Raw genomic sequence first — 20,472 nt, forward strand, 5'->3', positions numbered from 1 at the left:
GACACTCACAAAAGCCGCGTCCACAGGCAGATCGCCATCGTCGAGGATGACTACCATGAGCAGGCCACTGTCTTTACACAAGGAAGCACCGGGACTACCACCCGCTCAATGCCGACATGCGAGAGCTGGAACTTCTGGAAAACCCACTCGCACAGCGGCGCACCGCGCAGAAGCAGCTGTTCGGCACGAACGGCTGGCTTGGGTGTACCGCTGATCTGAAGTACACGCCCGCCGGTGCTCGGAATCCAAAGCTAGCCACCATCAAGACCCTGGGGAAGAAGATCAAACAGCACGTTGCAGGCATTGTAAGTCCCGCCAACCCATCTCAGAGACGCACGCTGACGCGTTCCTCAGGCAGAAGACATGACCAAGGCATACCCCCATCCATTCACACACGGAACCCATCGCACCAAGATCGTGCCGGAGTCGCATCTCCCCATTTCTTTGGATCCCCCGATGCAGGCGAAGCTGTACTCCGAGCTGGAGGTCATGATCTGCGTCAGCGCCAACAAGTTCCTCGTTCAGCAATACCGCGCCGGTCGCGTGTCCGAAGAATCTGTCCGAAAGGTCACGCATTTCTGGGGATCCAAGAACCGGCCTCAAGTGGTGGAGTTTCAGTTTGACCAAGCCACCCAGCGCCGGTTGATCTTGTCGAATATCCGCACACTGCACTTCAACGGAGAGAGTTCCACCAACCCAGTGCTCCTGCATTCGAACCTGCAGAACTGGAGAGCGGTTGTCAAGGAGATGAATGTGCGTACGTTCTGCGCACCCGATAGTGTGATCCGAAAGCATATGCACGACATCCACAAACTCCTGGACATGCTCGGCGCGCCCGTCTCCACGTTCCTTGATTTCGAGGAGTTACAGATGCGCACGTTGGCCGTGATGAAGGAGCATCGAGAGAAGGCTCATGTTCGGGGTAGCCGTACAACAACCGATCGAACTCGGCGGATACAATGAAGCCATACACCCAACATCATCGGCGAGAATGAGTAATGTGGCGGACGGGTGGGTTCACGAGCATATGGCGAGAGACGATCCATGTATTTCCAATCATCTTAGCGAGTTTAGTCTGGGCTATTTCGTGGAGCATCTTAGCTGCGATCTTAACATTGAATTGATTAGTGAATATCCGACTGGACTGTCGTCCGTACCCTCTCACTCTAATAGATCGACTTGAATCAACTGAATATCACCCTCATGAAGCCGTCGAGAAAGAATCGGTTGGTTGAAAATGGCTTGTTGACTCCCGCAGCACGTGGGTCGACGTCATAGGCTCACGCGTACCGAAAGCGCCAGCAGAACAACATTCCGTCTCAACAGCTTCTTCTCCCCCGTCAGCTTGGCTTCTTCGGCCTGAAAATATCTTATCATGCGAGACTGGCCATGTCTAATATCCCTCTAGCCACAAGATTCATCACATTAACGGATTGCAAGCTCCGGACAAGCTAGTTCGGTTCGCCGATCCGAGGCCCCTTGCTGGCACGACGTGGACTCTCCCTCTATGTCAGACAGCCACCAAAGTGTGACTGACAATGATAGTGGTCGATCGTTAAAACTCTGCTGAAGCTTCTTCTCTCGGTTCTGGTGATTCATAGTCTGTCGCGCAGACTACTCACCTTCACCATGACCTCGGTTCCGATTCATACCTACGGCCCAACATGCCTGCTTGCAGATGATGACGCTGATCCCTCCTCCTGGTATACGCTGGAACGCCCGCCCAATGTTCGCCCTCAATTCTTTTACATATCGTCGTTGCCAATCGATGATCCTCTGACAGCGCTTCCACCTCCCACTTCCGGTCAGGGTCCCGCGAACGAACGAGCACCGCCCCAGCCGTTTTCGATAAAGGACAATATCACACTCGAGGAAGCATGGCAATCTATCCGGCGGACGAGGCTACAACGCGGGGTCAGGAATATACCGTCACGAGAAGGCACACCTGCGAGGAACGTGGGGATCTCGGTCCCTGGTCGGGCGTCAGCTACAGGTACACAGGGCGGCCCAAGCCGGACTGGAAGCCAGCGAAGTCCAACAAGTGTGCCTGCAATGTCTCCAGATGAGCCAACCTCCCAGTGTGGACCGTCATCATCCGACAAGCAAAGAAGACAGAGTCCTACGGTCAGTCCTCTCAGCTACCGGAAGAGAGATATCTCGCCCACGAGCAGTCCTAAAACCGTCAAACGTCGGACTAGCGGGTCTCCGCAGAGCGATGACGCTATAACGGAAGGCGCAGAGAGCACCAGCCCTAAAATGTACCCGTCTCGCGATGGCTCGATCAGTGGCTCTCCGTTTGCGCGAGTTCCTGGTCCCCACCCACGGAGCCCTCTAGGTCGTTCGGTAGAGTCTGTCTCCTCGATGGATGGGCACCAGGAGGCTCATCCTGAACTTCCATCCAGCGTGACGAGCCATATGGCGTCCAAGCCGTCGGGGTTGAGAACGAGTATTCATCAAGACGAACCGTTGGAGGATTCCAAAAAACCGCTTGAGGATCCTTTGCCCGAAGAAGCTCAAGAAAAGGTTCCAGTAGGGGTATCGCGTCTTCACCTTGTCGAATTACCAAATTTGAAGGTATGTCCGGTGGTGGCTTGTACGCCTTAATGGTTGTCGAACCAAGTTCTAATTGTTGCAGATGAAACCCATTTACTGGAGCCCCCTTCATGACATCTCGAGTGTACTCCGAGCAACTTGGTTTTACAAGAACACCATGCTTCCGGTTGAGACAGAACTTTGCCAATAAACTGGAGGATGGGTTACGTTTACCTCAAGCCGTGGACGTGATACGTGGGCAAGATGAGCTGAACAGCTGGCTAGAGAATGGTGCTGATGCTGAGATGCAGATCGTGCACAAAGTTGTGGCAGAAGGATCTCTCACGACCACCGAGCTCACTCGCCGGTGCCCATGATCAAAGCAGGCCGACAGCGGAATCAAGGGACGAAACTCCCATAGGACTGGATGCTGCCATGTCTGATGGCAATCGAGCCGCGGGTGGGACATCCGTACACTCGGAGGCCGTCAAGCCATACATGAACTCAAGTGTTATCTACGTCGATGGAAGAGATGCGCAAATTCTCCGTCCGAGCTTACTTCCGTCAGTATCAAGGGGGAGGAGACCGCTCAGTGCGATCCGCAAAGGACGGCAGATTGGTATCCCAGTCATTCGTGGCTTCAGCCGCCGATTGTGGGACCAGCTACATCCGTCCAAACCTAGCCCTGTGGATGTGCGCAATTATCTACGAAGCAGCCAGTCCCGGGCGATGCCCAGGGCAGGTGGTCGGCAAGTATGCTACGCATGTGCGATGGAAGAGCTGCGGCCTACGCCTACTGATCTGGTGTTCGTTGTACATGGTATCGGCCAGAAATTGTCAGAGCGCATGGAAAGCTTTCATTTCACGCACGCAATCAATGCCTTTCGCAGAAATGTCAACTTGGAATTGAACAGCGAGCTGGTATGGCCACACGTTCGCCATGATCATGGAGGTATCATGGTTCTCCCGGTGAACTGGCGGTCTACTCTTTCGCTGGAGGATGCGGATCTTGACAGCCAGGGCGTTGAAGACCCGACTACCAATCAGTTTACGCTGAACGACATCACCCCAGAGACCATTCCAGCTGTCAGGTCTCTGATCAGCGATGTGATGCTTGACATCCCTTACTATTTGTCTCATCATAAGCCCAAGATGATCCAGGCTGTGGTAAAGGAAGCTAATCGCATCTATCGGCTTTGGTGCAAGAACAACCCTGGTTTCCAGCAGACAGGGCGTGTCCATCTTATTGCGCATTCTCTCGGAAGTGCAATGGCCTTGGACATTCTCAGTCACCAACCAACCCACGTCCCAGATTTCGACTTTACGAAAACTAGTATCCATGGCGATATCTTTGAGTTTGATACCAAGAACTTGTTTATTTGTGGAAGCCCGGCTGGGTTTTTCCTACTCCTAAACAAAGGTCTGTAGCTTTGTGACAGAAAGGCAGCCTACATCAACTGATATTGAACAGGCAATTTAATGCCCCGGCGAGGCCGAGATAAGCCCGGCTGCGAGGGCGAGGACCTACTGCGTGGTGTTGCAGGGGAGGCAGACATCTACGGATGTCTTGCCGTGGATAATCTATACAACATCATGCATACCACTGACCGTACGTCAAGCTCTGTTATGCCGCTCTTCCTAGCATAAAAGCTAATCTCTTCCAGCGATTGCATACCGCGTCAACGCAGCAGTAGACCGTGACCTCGCGCACTCCCTCAAGATCGCCTCCATCCCCAGCACAGCCGGCTCATTCTGGCAATCTTTCGGCAGCGTCTTTCGCTGGAGCTCAGGGCCCTCGCTCATGTCGGCCGCGACGACAAATCCTGTCCGTCCGGCGGCCGTGTCCAAACTCTCATCGAACGTGGAAATGGAGACTCACGACTTCACCCGAGAGGAGATTGCTGAGAAACGCATGCTTCTTCTGAATGACAACGGGCAGATCGACTACTTTCTCTCCGGCGGTGGTGGGCCATTGAACATCCAGTACCTCAACATGATCAGTGCGCATAGCAGCTACTGGACGCTGACTGATTTCGTTCGATTCCTTGTGATTGAAGTTGCGCGGGAACAGGGGAGGGAGCATACCTTGCCTATGTTACGAGCTGAGAAGAAGAAAGGGTGGAAGATCCACAAGGGCTGATGTCAGGCGATGTCTCAGCGCGCTGCTCGACGAGCAAAAGAAATGCTGAACACAGGTCCTGGAAGAATGAGACTTGGTCTCGAGAAAGTAGCGGGTGTTGGTGACATCCAGGTCGACATCGAAGCAGACCGATGGTGAGCACTATACAGACATGGTGTGCAAAATGATTCTCCGAAAGGGAAAGACCTGGGTGGCAACAGCCATGGTGCAAACTTCAGGAAGCCTCCTTCAAGCGCACACGGTCATCCCATATGTCTATCAGTGGCCCAACGATCAGAGCAATGTGCCTCAACAGTACTTTGGTCGTTCAGTTCGATACGAAGCCGATGCGTATCTAAACCTGCCAGAGCAATCTATGAGCAGAGGCCCAATTCTCCGTTTGGGCACGAAGGTTCTCCAGGAGAAGATCCTTATCGACTAGCACCGTCCCAGGAGACTCGGCTTGTCATGATCATGGTGTCGCTTCGATATGGATATGGCAATCCACCGAATATGGGACCTGGAATACCGCGATCGCCAACAATGAATGCACATTGGCGACATGAGGCCGACGGGGGCATGCCCTAGGACGAGTAGGGTGCTTGATGGCTCTTCGTAGATGAAACTTGTTAGCCACAGGGGATTTTTCATAGTATACTAGATTTCGGTGATTCTATTGTTCATATTAGTGGGAACCTGTTACATTTATAGCCATGCCAGGGTCATAGTAGATATCATATAGTCCTAGATTTACTACAGTATAACGGACAGCCAGCTCAGACGCAAAGCGCCTACACTCCAGGCACAACAGGCCCCATCATCAAGGCCTCCACCAGCACCCCCTTTTCCATCTTCCCCGTCCCAGGTGAAATGACCAGCAGCGCATTCGCGCTCGCAAGACTGCCGACGCGCGAGCTGCGCTGTCCAACTCCTTCCAAGCCCGTACTCGACGCATACAGCCGCCCGTCGGACCGACTCGCCGTGACCACCGCACGGTGATACTCGGTGCGTTTTGCATCGCGCGGGAACGCATGCGCCAGACACACAAACACAAGAGGCAGGCCCATAGGCACAGGCACAGCCGTCGCCCCAATCTGTCTCTCGCCCATGCCCATCAGTTTGTGCAGCGATGGCAACACGAAGAGGTTGAGGGTGACCAGCGCCGAGGCAGGGTTTCCCGGCAGCGAGAAGATGAGTTTCGTCTCGCGCTCCTGCTGCGCCCCGTCCGTCGCGGATGGTTTGAACGGGACGGTGGCGAAGGTGGTCGGTTTCCCCGGCTTCATGGACACGCGGCCGAAATGGATCGTGCCGCCGAGGCTGCGCTCGATGGTCGGCTTGAGCAGGTCCAGTTCACCCATGGACACGCCGCCCGTCGTGACGATCACGTCGACGCTGGTGGAGGCCTTGCCCACGCCGCGGAGGGCGTCGCGGAGACTCCGCTCGAGCTCGCCAACGGGCGTGTCGCGCGCAATCCCCAGGTCGACGGTCGGGAACCCCCACGCAGCGAGACAGGAGAGCAGCGACGGCCGGTTGGAGTCGCGGATCTGGCCGCCGTACAGCGCGGCGGGGTCGTCGTGCTCGACGAGCTCATCGCCCGTGCTCAGCACGCCGACGCACGGCTTACGGTATACTTTGACGGTTTTGGTGCCCGTCGCTGCGAGGAGGCCGATCTCGCCGCCGACGGGGGTGATCAGGTCGCCCTTGCGGAGGATGCAAGACCCCAGCGCGACGTCGCTGCCGGGTTCGCGTACGTTCTCGTTGGGCTTGATGTCGCCGGTCAGGATCTCGACGGTGGCCTCTTCGTTGCCGTCTGGCGTGGCGGTGGCCAGGACCGTGTCTTCGACCATGACGACGGCGTTGGCGTTGGGTGGGAGCGGCGCACCGGTGGTGATGCGGGCGATTGTTCCGGGCTCCAGGGGCGCGAGTGTCCCGCCGGGGTTGGCGTGCGTGATGGACGCCACGGGGAAGACGCCTTTGGTGCTGGGCCCGGAGTCGGGGGTTTCAGGGGCAATCACTGCGTATCCGTCCACGATGCTGGCGCGGTACGCGGGCACGGCTTCCGCCGCGTAGACATCCTCGGCGAGGACGGAGCCGACCAGGGAGGTTGTCACGGGCACTTCGATGATGACGGGGTCGGGGGTATGCTGGCTGATTTGTTGGAGGGCCTCGTCGACGGAGAGCATGGGGTAAGGGGAGGAACGGTATCGTCGGTTGGGTCCTGCGTTGGGGTCGTTGGACTGGGGTCTTTCAGACGGAGTGGTGTGTGCTCTTGGTACGACATGTCCATGGCCGTGGTGGTGGTGATCGTGATGGTGGTGGTGGTGCGAATGCTCCGCTTGTCGGGGGGTGGTAGAGGAGACACCCGCGTCGGCCTCGAGCTTCTTCATGCCGCCGGCATGCAGCGCTCTGGAGTTCGCACCGGCGGCCTGGGTACAGGCGTGCGGGAGGAGCTTGATGACCGCCTCGAGGTTCTCCTTGGCACCTTTCGGGGAGCCGGGGAGAGTGAGGATGAGCGTCTTATCGCGGACTCCTCCCACTGGCCGAGACATCATTGCAACTGCGGGTTGTTAGCCGGGTTCGTGTTAAGCTGGATCGGGTATCCTTACAGGGCGTCACCTTCAACGAGGCAGCCAGCATGCCATGTCTGCGATCAATCATCAGTCAACTACTCATATTCGGTATATCAAGTGGAAAAGAGACGCGTTACGCACACTAGGCCGGGAGCATGGCGATGGATTAGGGGTGATACCGCCTGTCTACATGTTAGTCTTGCATCTCCCACACGATAACAATGTCGATGGACGCACCTCGGGGGTATTATCCTTGACAGCAAATCCTGTACCACCACTGACTATAATCAGATTGACCCAATTGGGTCCGTCAGTCCAGTCACAGATGGCTCGTTGGATGTCGAGTACGTTATCAGGAACGATCTTCGTCACCGGCTGCTGCCAGATCCCCGGCCCCTCTGTCGAAAATACCGTCGTCAGAGTCTCCGATACTCGGTCTGTGGACGGGTCCTGGGAGGCTGTGTCTGACACGACTAGGATTGCAGCCTTCAGAGTGTTGTCTGCCATGTTGAGAGTGGGATGTTGAGGGGTTCAAGTCGGAACGCGGGGAGCGGAGGTTGATAGAAAGTTGATACGATACGAGCGGAGATATATAGCTGCAACCCTATCTACAGTAGGGATTGCGCATACTTCCACACCACTCTTTTACAATTTAAATCTCACCCAGTACACATATACACATATTGACACAGTTTTACAGATCAACAATCTACCTAAGTAGTTTCATTATTGCGCCTGGTACTGTACATAACCGCAATGTCAACATCATGGTATTCACGCGCACCCAAGCGAGACTCTACAACCAAATCGATCCATACGCCTCAATGCGGTATATAAAACATCAAAGAAAAAGCTATAGAGAGGAAAGAAAAGAGAAGAAAAAGGTCATACAGTTCCCGCCCCGTGGTCAGGGTCTTCTCTCGAAGAATACCCCAAGGATGTTATCTAAGAACCGAAGTCGGTGGCCTTTCCACCCACCAGCAGTCCGACAATCAGACCGAACAGTCCGAGAACCGAACTGAAAATCTCGATGACAAGTATCTTGACGAACCTATACATGCATGGTCAGCTTTTTGCCCGGATAATAGTTCCACTACGAGGTAAAGGGAACCAACAAGCTCGCATCCGCTGCATCCGCCAGTGCCGCACCACTTCCGTTGATACCGACTGAGATACCACAGATCAGGTTGCACATGCCGACGGTGATTCCTCCCCAGAAAAGCGCAAATCCCGTGTAGTAACTGCTGCCCGAGTAGATTTCGTCGTTGGTTATCAGGTTGAGCTTGGAGGAATACACGATCGCAATAATGACACCGTAAATAGCGACGACTTCGCAGAAAATAATCGAGATCAGGTTCTTGGTGCGGATCCGAGGGGCCTTGACACCGCCGGCGACGATCGAAGAGCCCGTGAGGAAAATACCCCTGGAGGCGCGTTGTCAGTGAAGCTGAGGGCGTACACGTGGAGGAGATCCCTACCATCCTGCACCCACGACGGAGAATCCAATACACATCGCAATACCCAGGTTCGCCCAAGCGTACGGGGAGACCGACTCGAGGAATTGGCCGACCTAGACCGAAAGGTAAATATCGATAGCAAATGATGAACGGGAAAAAGTCGTACATTAAACTGCTCGCCTTGTCCAGTAAAAAGCATGTCTGAGGGGAGACGTTAGCTCCGGGGTGAAGTCTGAGGGGTTCGGAGAGGGCACATACAGCCTCCTATGACGAGGAGGGACACGGTAGCAGCACCAGCTGGATATGCGAGCCCCATGATGACCCCCAAATTTGAAGAAGGGTTAAGAAAGTCCGAGAGATGAGAAGAAGAAGAGAAAAGGTCAGGGCCGACAGACACCTGAGCAGGAGGGTAGGACGGGGAGAGGAAGGCAGCTAGATGGAACTCGTCGGCGTAGTCGCAACGGGGCAGCAAAGGTAGTTAGTTGGAGATGGCTCGGGCCGGCCGTTAATCCGCTGTTGTTGGTTGAAGTTCCCCAGACGGAGCCATGGACGAAGCTCCTCATCCACTTTCCTCCTCTCCATAACCCGGTCGACTTGCTGTGTGACTAGATTCGACCGTTAATTAATTAATTTCTCGTCTTCTCTTGACTTCCCACCCCTCCTGTCTGTCCGGTTATCTCTTCCGGACACTTTGTTTAATTCATACTCGACTACCACTACCCCTGATTCTTTGACTCCCGCGGTATCGTCATGGCTTCCACGTCTGGGGTAGGGTCGTATTCGAACCCGTTGAAGAAGTTCAAGTATGTTGGCAAATTCCGAAACGGACTGGGGCGGCAATGGTTTGCTCATTCATCCGCAGATTGGTGTTTTTAGGGGAACAAAGCGGTATGACCACCCCCGATGGGCGGCGACTCAATGACAACATGTCCCCCCCCGAAGCCTGTCGCTGATGAATAAACTACAGTCGGCAAAACATCGTTAATCACGCGGTTCATGTATGACTCTTTCGACAACACATATCAAGCCACGATTGGAATCGACTTCCTGTCCAAGGTACACCGTCTCGGCCCCGCTTCCGCCCCGACTTGGCCATCGCCATGACTAACCTACGTCTGTGATTCAGACCATGTACCTCGAAGATAGAACGGTGCGACTACAGCTGTGGGATACGGCGGGTCAGGAGCGCTTCCGGTCGTTGATCCCATCCTACATTCGAGACTCGAGCGTCGCCGTTGTCGTGTATGATATCTCCAACGCCAAGTCGTTCCAGAACACCAGGAAATGGATTGACGACGTCCGGGGTGAACGTGGCAACGATGTGATCATTGTCCTGGTCGGCAACAAGACCGATCTCAACGATAAGCGGGAGGTCACGACCGCCCAGGGTGAAGAAGAGGCGAAGAAGAACGGCTTGATGTTCATTGAGACGAGTGCCAAGGTCGGTCATAATGTCAAGCAGCTATTCAGGCGGATTGCGCAGGCTTTGCCGGGCATGGAGGGTGAAGCGAACCAACAGAACCAAAGTGAGTCTTCTTTTCTCCCTACGACAATCCCCGACTGGGCGAAGCTAATGATTTCAGTGATTGATGTCAATATAAACCCCAAAGAGACCACGAGCAACGATGGATGCGCCTGTTAAACGCTGTATACTAGCCAGTTCTTGTTCTTTCTTGCTACGGATCTCAATGACGAGGTTTGAGATTGTTGATAATGCTTGTTCTTCTCCAGATGTACATTTTGATCCATGTTTCAGGTGAATAGCGTGCTTAGATTATATGGAATTGCCTCTTCTATGGTTTGCGTTGTTTCCATCTGGCTTTATTCCTTTCTATATCTCTATGGATCTTGGGCTTCTACATCGATCTAGATTCTGTCGAGCGGTTGTGATACTAAACATTGGAGTTGATTTGGAGTTCATGATTCGCAAGCTATGTATGCGTTATATGGATCGTCATATCAACACGTTTTATGTGAAACCGTCAGCAGACATGAGGCGTGTTGACCAGGCTACTCCATATCCCTTGGGCAGCTGAGGTACGTTCGTATGTAGGCAGTGACAAACGGACTCGTACTCGTATCTGTTGACTGCCAAGTGGGCCCAGTCGCCCAGTCAGATTATCGTACTGGTACTTCTGAAAGATTGAACAACTCTGCATTACTGAGACATCCATCGAGAAGCGCTCAATAATAATATCAGGGAGAAGGAGAATAGAGATCGGCGGGCGGATCGACCGGATAGAGGAGCGCTGGTGGAACACCGACCGCCAGCCTCTTCGGGTAGTCTCTTTTCTCACCTGAGGTTCCTCTTCCTTTTCCTCTATTCTCCCTCTCCGACTTCTCCCTCGACCACCGCTCGTACTGCATCACTCCTTTCATTCCCCCCGGTCCTCACCCATCGGCGATATTATTCAAAGATGGGTTTATCAACCCGATTCCTCCGCATTCCGCGGCCAGAGGTAGGCACTCACCGTCTCGTCCGACCACTCCCCGACCCGGAAACCCGGTCGCTAACGCCCCCGATCATCAGACCTTCCTTTATGTGATGAGCCTTCGTACAGGCGCATCGCTAATCACCCTATCTCTCCTGTTGAACAAAATCAGTGGTCTCTATGGCTTACTCGCGCTGTTGACCGGCTACCATCTCTCGCCCGTGCAGCTGTCCATGTACCTTTACTCCCTCGTCGCTCTCGGCATCACAGTCTACCTTTTCCCCCATATCCGGAAACAGTCTCCTCTCCAGTGCCTTGCGCTCGCCTGGCTGTACCTCTTTGACAGCATTATCAATGCCGCGTACACCGCTGCCTTTGGTGTGACGTGGTTCCTCGTGATCTCTCAACACTACGAGAACGGAAATGCGTCTGGTCCGGGCAGTGAGACGATCGCCCAGACGGCGGGCTTCACCAGTCCTAAATACGACTCGTCCTCTGCTGAGGGCGACCACTATGCACGGAACTCGGACGGTCTCAGCAATGCCGTCACCCAGCCCGAGAGCTTCCAGAGTATCATGTTCATCTGCATGCTGTGGGCCATCCGAGCCTACTTCGTCTTTGTCATGTTGGCCTTCGCCCGCCAGGCTCTACGGATCTACGTCGCCGTCCCCCGCCACATGCAACTCCCCACCCACAGTCGCAACACGTCTGTCGCCAGCGTCGCCAGTATGGCAGACATTGATCGCGAGCCGTTCTCGCCGTACAGCCCGGATGGCCAGGGATGGCAAGGAAAGCTGGGTCGGGCGATGATCAGCGTGGGCCGCAACTACTGGTTGGGTGAAGATGAAGAGGGTGGTAACTGGATGAGTACGATCAGCCGCCGCTTCCGTGCTCGGGGTGAGTCCAACGAGCTGCCCGGCCCTCTGGAGCGGGAGAGACGTCGCCGTTCGGGAACGGGACCTCCCCAGCCCTCCCAATCTGCCGTGCAAGCTGCCGCCTTGCAACAGCCAATCTACGAGCAATCCCCTGGAGTGAACGTGAAGATGCAAGACTGGGGCGAGAGTCGGTGAGAGCCTCGTCGTATACATACACTCGTTTTGTTACTTGTTTCATATTTATTCGCTCGCTATATATATATGCTCTCGTTTCTCGATCCGTGAGCCGTGTGTGCCCTGACCTCAAGCTCCCCGCGGGAGGCACCGCTCGCGTCGGCATTGCTCGAAGGACGGAAGGACGCATGTCGCATTTTCTCTCCATCGGCGGTTAAACCCTGATTTTCCGCCTCTGCATTTCGTCTCTATGCCGAGATGATCTACATACCTGGCCATTGTGCCAGCGGCGTTGGGTCATGATTTTTGCCCGGATGACCGAGAGTGGGAAGGGGATCGGGCGTCTGGAAAGTGTACATGGATTGCACTGTAATATGGGTTTTGGATTTCGGCACTGGCGTCAGGGGAGATGGAGCATTCATAGGAAATGGACGGAGTAGATATCTGAATGAGACAAAGTACCCTTACTGTACACAGAGAGATTCTCGCCCGAAAGAGCAACAGGAAGAGCAGAAGCCGGCGGTGACGTGATCCAGGGCGGGTCACGGGATCTGCCCGATTCGGCGGTGTTTGCATGTGTTTGCAGGGCCCCTCGTCGATGTCGTGATCAGGGGCCAATGAGAAGCAGGCGGTTACCACCCCGATGGCGGAGAATCTCCCAATTCTTTCTGGAGTTGACGGAGATAATACTAAATATTTTCTTCTTCTTCCTCTTCTTCTCTCTCTTGTCCCTCCTTCTCTTCTCTCATCCGTCTCTTGTGTGTTCTTGAATTGGGTGGGGAGTCACCGTATGCGGTGATATCCGGTTCTTGATCCTCATACTCTACATCCCACCGAGTGCGCCGGAATCCACCGTTGATCCATCATGGCGCCTGTGTCCTCCGCCGGAGAAGCTGGTATTTGCGCCCAATTGCTCCAATGCGTTTATCGCTCGATTCCTGTGGGAATTGAGGTGTTTCAAGTCTCTGGGAGATCACGGTTGTACTGACACTCTTCTAGTGGCGAGAGTCGCCTACCTCGCTAGCGACGTCGTTCTCTCCGTCCAGCCCTCTCTCCAGGCCGACTCCTACTTCTCCGAGTCTCTCAAGACTCTGAAGGCTGGAAATGCCCGTAACATCCTTCCCAAGGGTGTTCCAGATGTGAGTACCTCCGTGGCGCCACATCCTACCATGGAGTTCCCGTTCTGACTCCATTCCAGGTCGTCGCTGTGCGACACAATGAGGACCCTCTGCTCTCCGCTTTCTACCCCCTCCAGACTGGAAATGTCGTCTCCGCCGTCACCGCCTCGTCCATCCTTTTGTCGTCCGTTCCTCACCTCTACCGTCTGGCGAGCTACCCCGTCGTTCTCCACGTCGCTCTGGAGCCCTACCCTTTCCCAGATTACTCCGTGATCAGCTCGATACGGCAATGCGGCTTCACGTTCTTGCACTCCGAGACCATCCAGGAGGCCCAAGATATTGCGATGACGGCCCATGCGTTGGCCCGCAAGTCTGGAAAGGGTGTCATTCACTTCTTTGATCCCGCCAACTCGGCTCGCGATGAGCCCATTGCGGAGGAAGATGTGAATATTCTGAGAAATCTGATGGACCTGAGCGGTGTCCATGCTACCCACACCCCGGGATCGGGCGTCCAGACCCTCTACACCGACTCGGGACGAGTTGCCACCGTTTCCGAGGAGGGTGTGCAGAGAACCTCCAGACCCGAGGGCTCGGCGACCCCGGCTCAGCCTTCTCAGACTCCCTCCAGTGTCAGCGTGGACAACTCGTCCGTTGGCTCCTCGCGCAGAGATAGCAGCACTGACAGCCGGGCTACGAGCTCCGCGGCCACGACCGTGGACACTGCCTCCGCTGTCCGCCCCGTCAGTGCCGCTGACATCTTCGACTGGACTGCTCAGATCTGGCAGGCTCTGTCTGAATCCACTGGCCGCAACTATCGCGCCATCGAGTACACCGGTCCTACGGATGCAAAGTCGGCCATCTTCGTCTTTGGCTCGACTGGGCTTTTTGTCGACGTTCTCGCGCGCGAAGATACCCCCGCCGAGTTGAAAAACATCGGACTAGTCACTGCGCGTCTGTACCGCCCCTGGGTGGGCAGCCGTCTGGTGAACTCTATCCCCAGCTCGGTCGAGAAGATTGCCGTCGTGGAGCAGGTCCGCAAGACCACTAAATGGGGTCCCTCGTTCATGGATATTTTGTCCAGCCTGACCCCGGCGACGGCGGGTGCCCGCAGCCCCCAGATTGTCGGCTACCGTTTGGGATATGTCGAGCCCTCCACGGCTGTCCAGGCCCTGCGTGGCATTTTCCAGAACCTGGACTCCCCCACTCCCATCCAGAACCTCGAGGTTGGAACCTCCAAGGTCCCGGCTCTTCAAACTGCCCTCGAGCAGCCTGCTCTGGAGAATGCCTACCTGAAGATTCTGAACCAGCTTTTCGGTGAGCGCCTGTACATTGCAAACCAGCTGGGCTCCAAGAACGCCGGCATCTCCTCCACCATTGCCGCCAGTCCCGAATACGGATTTGGTTCCTTGATTGCCCGCATGGAACACCGTGCGCGCTTCGTCCGTGAGGTTGAGGATGCTTCCAAATCTAGCAGCTTTGCCACCGAGGTCCCCAAGAACTGGCTGTCCAAGTGGGCTCTGAGTGTCGGAGATGCCGCCAAGGCGAACAAGCTGGCTCCGGATGTCATTGCCCGTCTCTCGAACGACGGCTCTTCGTTGTCCAAGCAGCTGTTGGCGTCGAAGAAGCTCTTCTACGATGAGACCCACTGGCTGGTGGGATCTGATGCCTGGGCCTACGATCTTGGAAATTCGGGTGTCCACCACGTCCTTGCTTCCGGTGCCAACGTGAACATGCTTGTCATCGACTCCCAGCCTTACTCTGAGCGCACTGCTGCCGACCCGACTCGCAGAAAGAAGGACATTGGTCTGTACGCTATGAACTTTGGCAATGCTTATGTTGCTTCCGTGGCGGTCTACGGTTCCTATACTCAGGTCCTCCAGGCCATGGCCGAGGCTGAGCAGTTCAAGGGTCCTTCCGTTGTTGTCGCCTATCTGCCATACAACCAGGAGAACGATTCCCCTCTGACGGTCCTCCAGGAAACCAAGAAGGCCGTTGATCTTGGTTACTGGCCTCTGTACCGCTGGAACCCCGCCAACGAGGAGAAGGGCGAGCCCAAGTTCTCTTTGGATTCCGACCGTATCAAGCGCGAGCTCGAGGAGTTCCTCCGCCGCGACAACCAGCTTACCCAGCTGATGAACCGGCACCCCAACTTCTCCGCCGCCCTCTCTGAGTCGTATGGCACTGAGGTCCGCGCGCTGCAGAAGCGCAAGGCCAAGGACTCGTATGAGAAGCTCCTTGAGGGTCTTTTCGGTGCCCCTCTGACCATCCTATTTGCCTCCGACAACGGTAACGCCCAAAACATCGCTAAGCGCCTGGGTAACCGCGGTCGTGCTCGCGGCTTGAAGACCATGGTCATGGCCATGGATGACTATCCGGCCGAGGACCTGCCCACTGAGGAGAACGTGGTCTTCATCACCAGTACTGCCGGTCAGGGTGAATTCCCCCAGAACGGCCGTGCTCTGTGGGAAGTCGTGAAGAACTCCGGTGACCTGGATCTGTCGACGATCAACTACTCTGTCTTCGGTCTTGGAGACAGCCACTACTGGCCTCGCAAGGAGGACAGGATCTACTACAACAAGCCCGCCAAGGACCTCGATGCCCGGATTGCCTTCCTGGGTGGTCGTAAGCTGACCGACATTGGTCTGGGTGATGACCAGGATCCCGATGCGTACCAGACCGGCTACTCCGAGTGGGAGCCCCGTCTCTGGCAGGCCCTGGGCGTGGACAAGGTTGAGGGACTTCCCGAGGAACCCGCTCCCTTGACCAACGAGGACATCAAGATCCAGTCCAACTACCTGCGTGGTACCATCGCCGAGGGCTTGCTTGACGAGTCCACGGGCGCCATCTCCGCCAGCGACCAGCAGTTGACCAAGTTCCACGGTACCTACATGCAGGATGATCGTGACGTCCGTGACGAGCGCAAGGCCCAGGGTCTCGAGCCCGCCTACAGCTTCATGATTCGTTGCCGTCTGCCCGGTGGTGTTGCCACTCCGTCCCAGTGGCTCCAGATGGACGATATCAGTAGCGCCTTTGGTAACGAGACCATGAAGCTCACGACGCGTCAGACCTTCCAGTTCCACGGTGTCATCAAGCGCAACCTGCGCGGTGCCATGCGTGCGATCAACAAGGCTCTCATGACGACCATTGCCGCCTGCGGTGATGTCAACCGTAACGTCATGTGCAGTTCTCTGCCCGAGCTGTCGTACTTCCACCGCGAGACGCACGCCGTTGCCCAGAAGATCAGCGACCACCTGCTCCCTTCGACCACGGCTTACCACGAGATCTGGCTGAAGGACGATGACGACAACAAGGTGCAGGTTGCTGGCGACGCTGTTGTCGACCACGAGCCCCTCTACGGCCCTACCTATCTTCCTCGCAAGTTCAAGATCACCATCGCCATTCCCCCGCACAACGACACCGATGTGTACGCCCACGACATCGGTCTGATCGCCATCAAGGGCGCGGACGGTCACCTGGAGGGCTTCAACGTCCTTGCTGGTGGTGGTATGGGGTCCACCCACAACAACAAAAAGACCTACCCCCAGACCGGTCGTATGTTTGGTTACGTCCCCGCGGACCAGGCGCACATTGTTTGCGAGAAGATCATGCTCATCCAGCGTGACTTTGGTGACCGCAAGAACCGCAAGCACGCGCGTCTGAAGTACACCATTGACGACATGGGCGTCGAGGCCTACAAGGAGAAGGTTGAGGCGCTGCTGCCGGAGGGACTGCGGTTTGCCGAGCCTCGTCCCTTCAAGTTCGCCTCCAATGTCGACACCTTCGGCTGGCAGAAGGACGAGAAGGGCCTCAACCACTTCACCTTCTTCATCGAGAACGGTCGTATCGAGGACACTGCCGACTTCCAGATGCGTACCGGTCTGCGCGAACTGGCGCGGCTCAACAAGGGCGAGTTCCGTCTCACCGGTAACCAGCACCTGATCCTGTCCAACGTGACCGACGAGGACCTGGGCCCCATCCAGGAGCTGATGGCCAAGTACAAGCTGGACAACACCAACTTCAGCGGCATGCGTCTGTCGTCCTCGGCTTGTGTGGCATTCCCCACCTGCGGTCTGGCCATGGCCGAGTCCGAGCGCTATCTGCCCGTGCTGATCTCTAAGCTCGAGTCTACCCTTGAGGAGGTCGGTCTGGCGCAGGACAGCATCGTCATGCGTATGACTGGTTGCCCCAACGGTTGTGCTCGTCCCTGGCTGGCCGAGGCGGCCTTTGTTGGCAAGGCCTACGGCGCGTACAACATGTACCTGGGCGGTGGCTACCACGGCCAGCGTCTGAACAAGCTGTACCGTTCGTCGATCAAGGAGGACGAGATCCTCGATATCATGAAGGGACTGCTGAAGCGGTACGCTGCGGAGCGTCACACCGACGGGCCGGAGCCGGAGCGCTTTGGCGACTGGTGTATCCGTGCGGGCGTCATCAAGGAGACGACCGATGGACGCAACTTCCACGAGGGCGTAAGTTATCTCTCTCTATAATGATCAATTACCCTACTAACACTGTATCGCAGGTTGCTGAAGAGGACGAAGACGAGGAGTAAAGCAGCTGAATAAAAGGAAAAGTGCTGGCTTTGGACATGTATTCATTTCATCGATTTCACGACCCACTTTTGCATGAATTGTTAGAATTGTTTTGTTTCCCTGGTTGAGCAAAGCTCTTGACGATCTGTTCGAGTTTGTATATACCTACCGACGTCTCAGAATTTGCATAATACTTCATACTTCCTACGGGGTACTCTCCAAAAGCATCTCCGCCAACCGCGCCACCTCCGTATGATCCCTCGTAGTTGCCATCCTATGACACCACGTCACCATCCCATCCTCGTACAGCACCTCCCCACCAACCTGTCTCGAATCGCCCCCCTTCATCGCCAACCCACTGGGCACCTGCTTGAGCGTCTGCCACACCGACTCGGCAACAATCCGCACAAACCCCTTGCGGATGTACTCCGGGCGCGCGCCCAGCGCCAGCGTGTACGCCATGCCGAGCGCGTCGTACAGCTTGCGACTCGGGTCCGCGTAAATGGGGAACGGACAGGCGGTTTCGGCGGCGTAGGCGTCGATGAGGGCGGGGTCGCCGCAGCCGACGATGGCGATGGCCGTGGGGACGGGGGCGCGGGCGAGGGTGTCCGGGGTGAGGGTTGGCGTGAGCGAGCGGATGTATTCTTGGCAGCTCTGGTGATATCAATCAGTCTTGAGCTGGGAGGGAGGGGTTTGGGGGGGCAGCGTACGCCGCAGAAGAAGTGGCGGATGAAGATGATTAGGGTGCGACGCGGGGCGTCGGGGGCGTTGTAGAGATCTTCGAATGCGTGTGGCTGGCCATGGCGGTCGAGGACTGTGTAGCGGGCGATTTTGGACTGGGTTTCGGGGGTTGGGAGGGAGTTATCCTGCTCTGGGGGTGCAGTAGCGGCCATGTTGGTGGGGGTGAGGTTGAAAGTATGAGTGCGGGGATGGAGCGTCAGTCCTATCATATGTCTGCATCATGTGAATACTACCATACTCTACTATACAATTACTTATCATGTTGAACCTCAATGCATCACAATTCTATCCTCTTTTCACTACAAATGGCTACATAGAGAATCAAAGCTGGCTTCTAGAGCCGCCTGATCTGAGAGGAATTCATTTGCATTCAAAATGGCTCATGCAGCGAGTAGTGGCTGAAAAAGACGATAAACAAAGAAATCAGCAAGGATTGGCTAGAAAGGACAAGGAGAATCAATAAAACAGCAATAAGAAGAACTGGAAAATAAGGAAAGCAACGTTCGAGCCCAGCTCGAAACGACAGAACGTGGAAATGGAGGAATAGGCCGACAAGCCGTCTAATTCTTTCCCCTGAAAGAAAATCCCTCCAACTTGCTATGTCCGCTGAGAGTCCTCTTCACCCCTTGGCCCTTGCCAGTAGCGGTAGCGGACCGCTGGAGCTCTTCCTTGGACAGAGACGCGGCTCGGCGGATGATCTTGTGGATTGTGGACACGATGACATCCTGGTCGCCATTGTCCCAAAAGTAAGCAATTCTGCTGTACTGTAAAATATAGTTAGCCGAAAAGTCGAGAGAATATCATTAGCTGGTGTCTTACCCTTCCGTCGTTATCGAGATATAGGAAAGTCCAAGCGAAGCTGTCGGTGGCAATACCATAGATGGTGCAGTCCTTCTTGTTTACAGCCTTCCGTGCATGGTGGAGCATCGCTGTGACTTGTGAGCAAACAAACATATGTTCAAGAGTCTACAGTTAGCTTACCCATATAGGCTAATGCTTGGTAGTCCCCGGCGGTCCCCTTCTTCTTGGCCTCGATGACCAGAAGATTGGACTCCATCTCCTCTGGCGCTTTGTACCACAGGGAATAGTCTGTTATGCCCGACACCACCTTTTGCTCACCCTCGTATCTCCATGGCAGTAGCATGTCCGTTTCGCACTGGAGATGAACTGAGAGTATCGAGGAGCCGGAATCCCGGGAGCTCGCCCTTTTCTGCGCAGCCAGGCATGTTAATAAGATCGCATCGATCCTGCACCGCATTAGGGCTTCGTTTGGAGGGGAGCCACTCGTCGCAACTCCGTAATCAGCGAGAATGTTTTCTAGGGAGGTTTATTAGTTCTATTTGGTCTTAGAAACTCAAGAAGGAAAGTAAGCTTACTTAGGTGCTCCGGTACTTTGCGCATCTCATCCTTGGTGCACTCCAAAGCGCTCTTTCCTCCTCCTGCCCTGAGCCTGAACGTTGAGCAGATCTTGTCGGGATGGAGGGTCGTAACGGCAACATGAGGAAGTTTCTCCTTCTTGGACTGAGGGAGGTTCGGGGTCTGAATAGCCTTTTTGCTCTCGCTTCTCGCGAGGTTAAAGACAGTATCGACCTCCTTATGGACGGCATTGTCTTTGATCTTCTCCAACGCCTTTTTGATCCTCGCCTCAGTACGGATCAAAATACCCTCCATAGCGACAGGCGGACTCGAGTGATTGAGAATGATGATCTGAAAAGGTATGAAAACGTATGAGAAGGAAACGAAAGGGTAGGCTGCGGCCTGGGGAGGATGAGGGAGGGTAAATGAGAAGTGCGAAGTATGGGGAGGAGCTTCAATTTATACCCTCTCCTTTTGCATCGGTGAAGCTTCTGTATAGCTTACCTCTTCAATATGTAGGCTACATCAGGTTAATAGGTCTTATTCACGATATCTAATTGTTGTGT

The 20,472-nt window shown here is 55.2% G+C and overlaps 7 protein-coding genes across 7 annotated transcripts; 4 read left to right on the plus strand and 3 right to left on the minus strand.

Annotated features, from left to right (window-relative positions):
• Window positions 1-116: 116 nt before the first annotated feature.
• ATEG_02420 (uncharacterized protein) lies at window positions 117-4,672 on the plus strand (the record flags this gene model as incomplete). Its single annotated transcript, XM_001211598.1, has 7 exons — window positions 117-305; window positions 355-922; window positions 1,174-1,226; window positions 1,546-2,574; window positions 2,857-3,952; window positions 4,004-4,141; window positions 4,197-4,672. The coding sequence occupies 7 exons, from the start codon at window positions 117-119 to the stop codon at window positions 4,670-4,672; spliced, it is 3,549 nt and encodes a 1,182-aa protein (XP_001211598.1).
• A 770-nt stretch (window positions 4,673-5,442) lies between these two features.
• Window positions 5,443-7,728, minus strand: ATEG_02421 (bifunctional molybdopterin adenylyltransferase MobB/molybdopterin molybdotransferase MoeA family protein; the record flags this gene model as incomplete). Its single annotated transcript, XM_001211599.1, has 4 exons — window positions 5,443-7,208; window positions 7,258-7,295; window positions 7,363-7,403; window positions 7,459-7,728. The coding sequence occupies 4 exons, from the start codon at window positions 7,726-7,728 to the stop codon at window positions 5,443-5,445; spliced, it is 2,115 nt and encodes a 704-aa protein (XP_001211599.1).
• A 438-nt stretch (window positions 7,729-8,166) lies between these two features.
• Window positions 8,167-8,994, minus strand: ATEG_02422 (H(+)-transporting V0 sector ATPase subunit c''; the record flags this gene model as incomplete). The annotated part of the gene is made up of 5 exons (XM_001211600.1): window positions 8,167-8,272; window positions 8,337-8,645; window positions 8,700-8,791; window positions 8,845-8,879; window positions 8,937-8,994. The coding sequence occupies 5 exons, from the start codon at window positions 8,992-8,994 to the stop codon at window positions 8,167-8,169; spliced, it is 600 nt and encodes a 199-aa protein (XP_001211600.1).
• Window positions 8,995-9,807: 813 nt separating this feature from the next.
• Window positions 9,808-10,320, plus strand: ATEG_02423 (Rab family GTPase YPT6; the record flags this gene model as incomplete). Its single annotated transcript, XM_001211601.1, has 2 exons — window positions 9,808-10,204; window positions 10,262-10,320. 2 exons carry the CDS (start codon window positions 9,808-9,810, stop codon window positions 10,318-10,320), a joined length of 456 nt encoding a protein of 151 aa, XP_001211601.1.
• Window positions 10,321-11,095: 775 nt separating this feature from the next.
• On the plus strand, window positions 11,096-12,180 carry ATEG_02424 (inositol phosphorylceramide synthase regulatory subunit KEI1; the record flags this gene model as incomplete). Its single annotated transcript, XM_001211602.1, has 2 exons — window positions 11,096-11,137; window positions 11,209-12,180. The coding sequence occupies 2 exons, from the start codon at window positions 11,096-11,098 to the stop codon at window positions 12,178-12,180; spliced, it is 1,014 nt and encodes a 337-aa protein (XP_001211602.1).
• An 844-nt stretch (window positions 12,181-13,024) lies between these two features.
• Window positions 13,025-17,829, plus strand: ATEG_02425 (sulfite reductase (NADPH) subunit beta; the record flags this gene model as incomplete). The annotated part of the gene is made up of 4 exons (XM_001211603.1): window positions 13,025-13,055; window positions 13,159-13,298; window positions 13,358-17,746; window positions 17,800-17,829. 4 exons carry the CDS (start codon window positions 13,025-13,027, stop codon window positions 17,827-17,829), a joined length of 4,590 nt encoding a protein of 1,529 aa, XP_001211603.1.
• A 1,281-nt stretch (window positions 17,830-19,110) lies between these two features.
• On the minus strand, window positions 19,111-20,221 carry ATEG_02426 (uncharacterized protein; the record flags this gene model as incomplete). The annotated part of the gene is made up of 4 exons (XM_001211604.1): window positions 19,111-19,314; window positions 19,370-19,479; window positions 19,532-19,867; window positions 19,927-20,221. 4 exons carry the CDS (start codon window positions 20,219-20,221, stop codon window positions 19,111-19,113), a joined length of 945 nt encoding a protein of 314 aa, XP_001211604.1.
• Between the last annotated feature and the right edge of the window lie 251 nt (window positions 20,222-20,472).

This window comes from Aspergillus terreus, genomic scaffold (assembly GCF_000149615.1).
Source record: "Aspergillus terreus NIH2624 scaffold_3 genomic scaffold, whole genome shotgun sequence".
Classification (NCBI taxonomy): domain Eukaryota; kingdom Fungi; phylum Ascomycota; class Eurotiomycetes; order Eurotiales; family Aspergillaceae; genus Aspergillus; species Aspergillus terreus.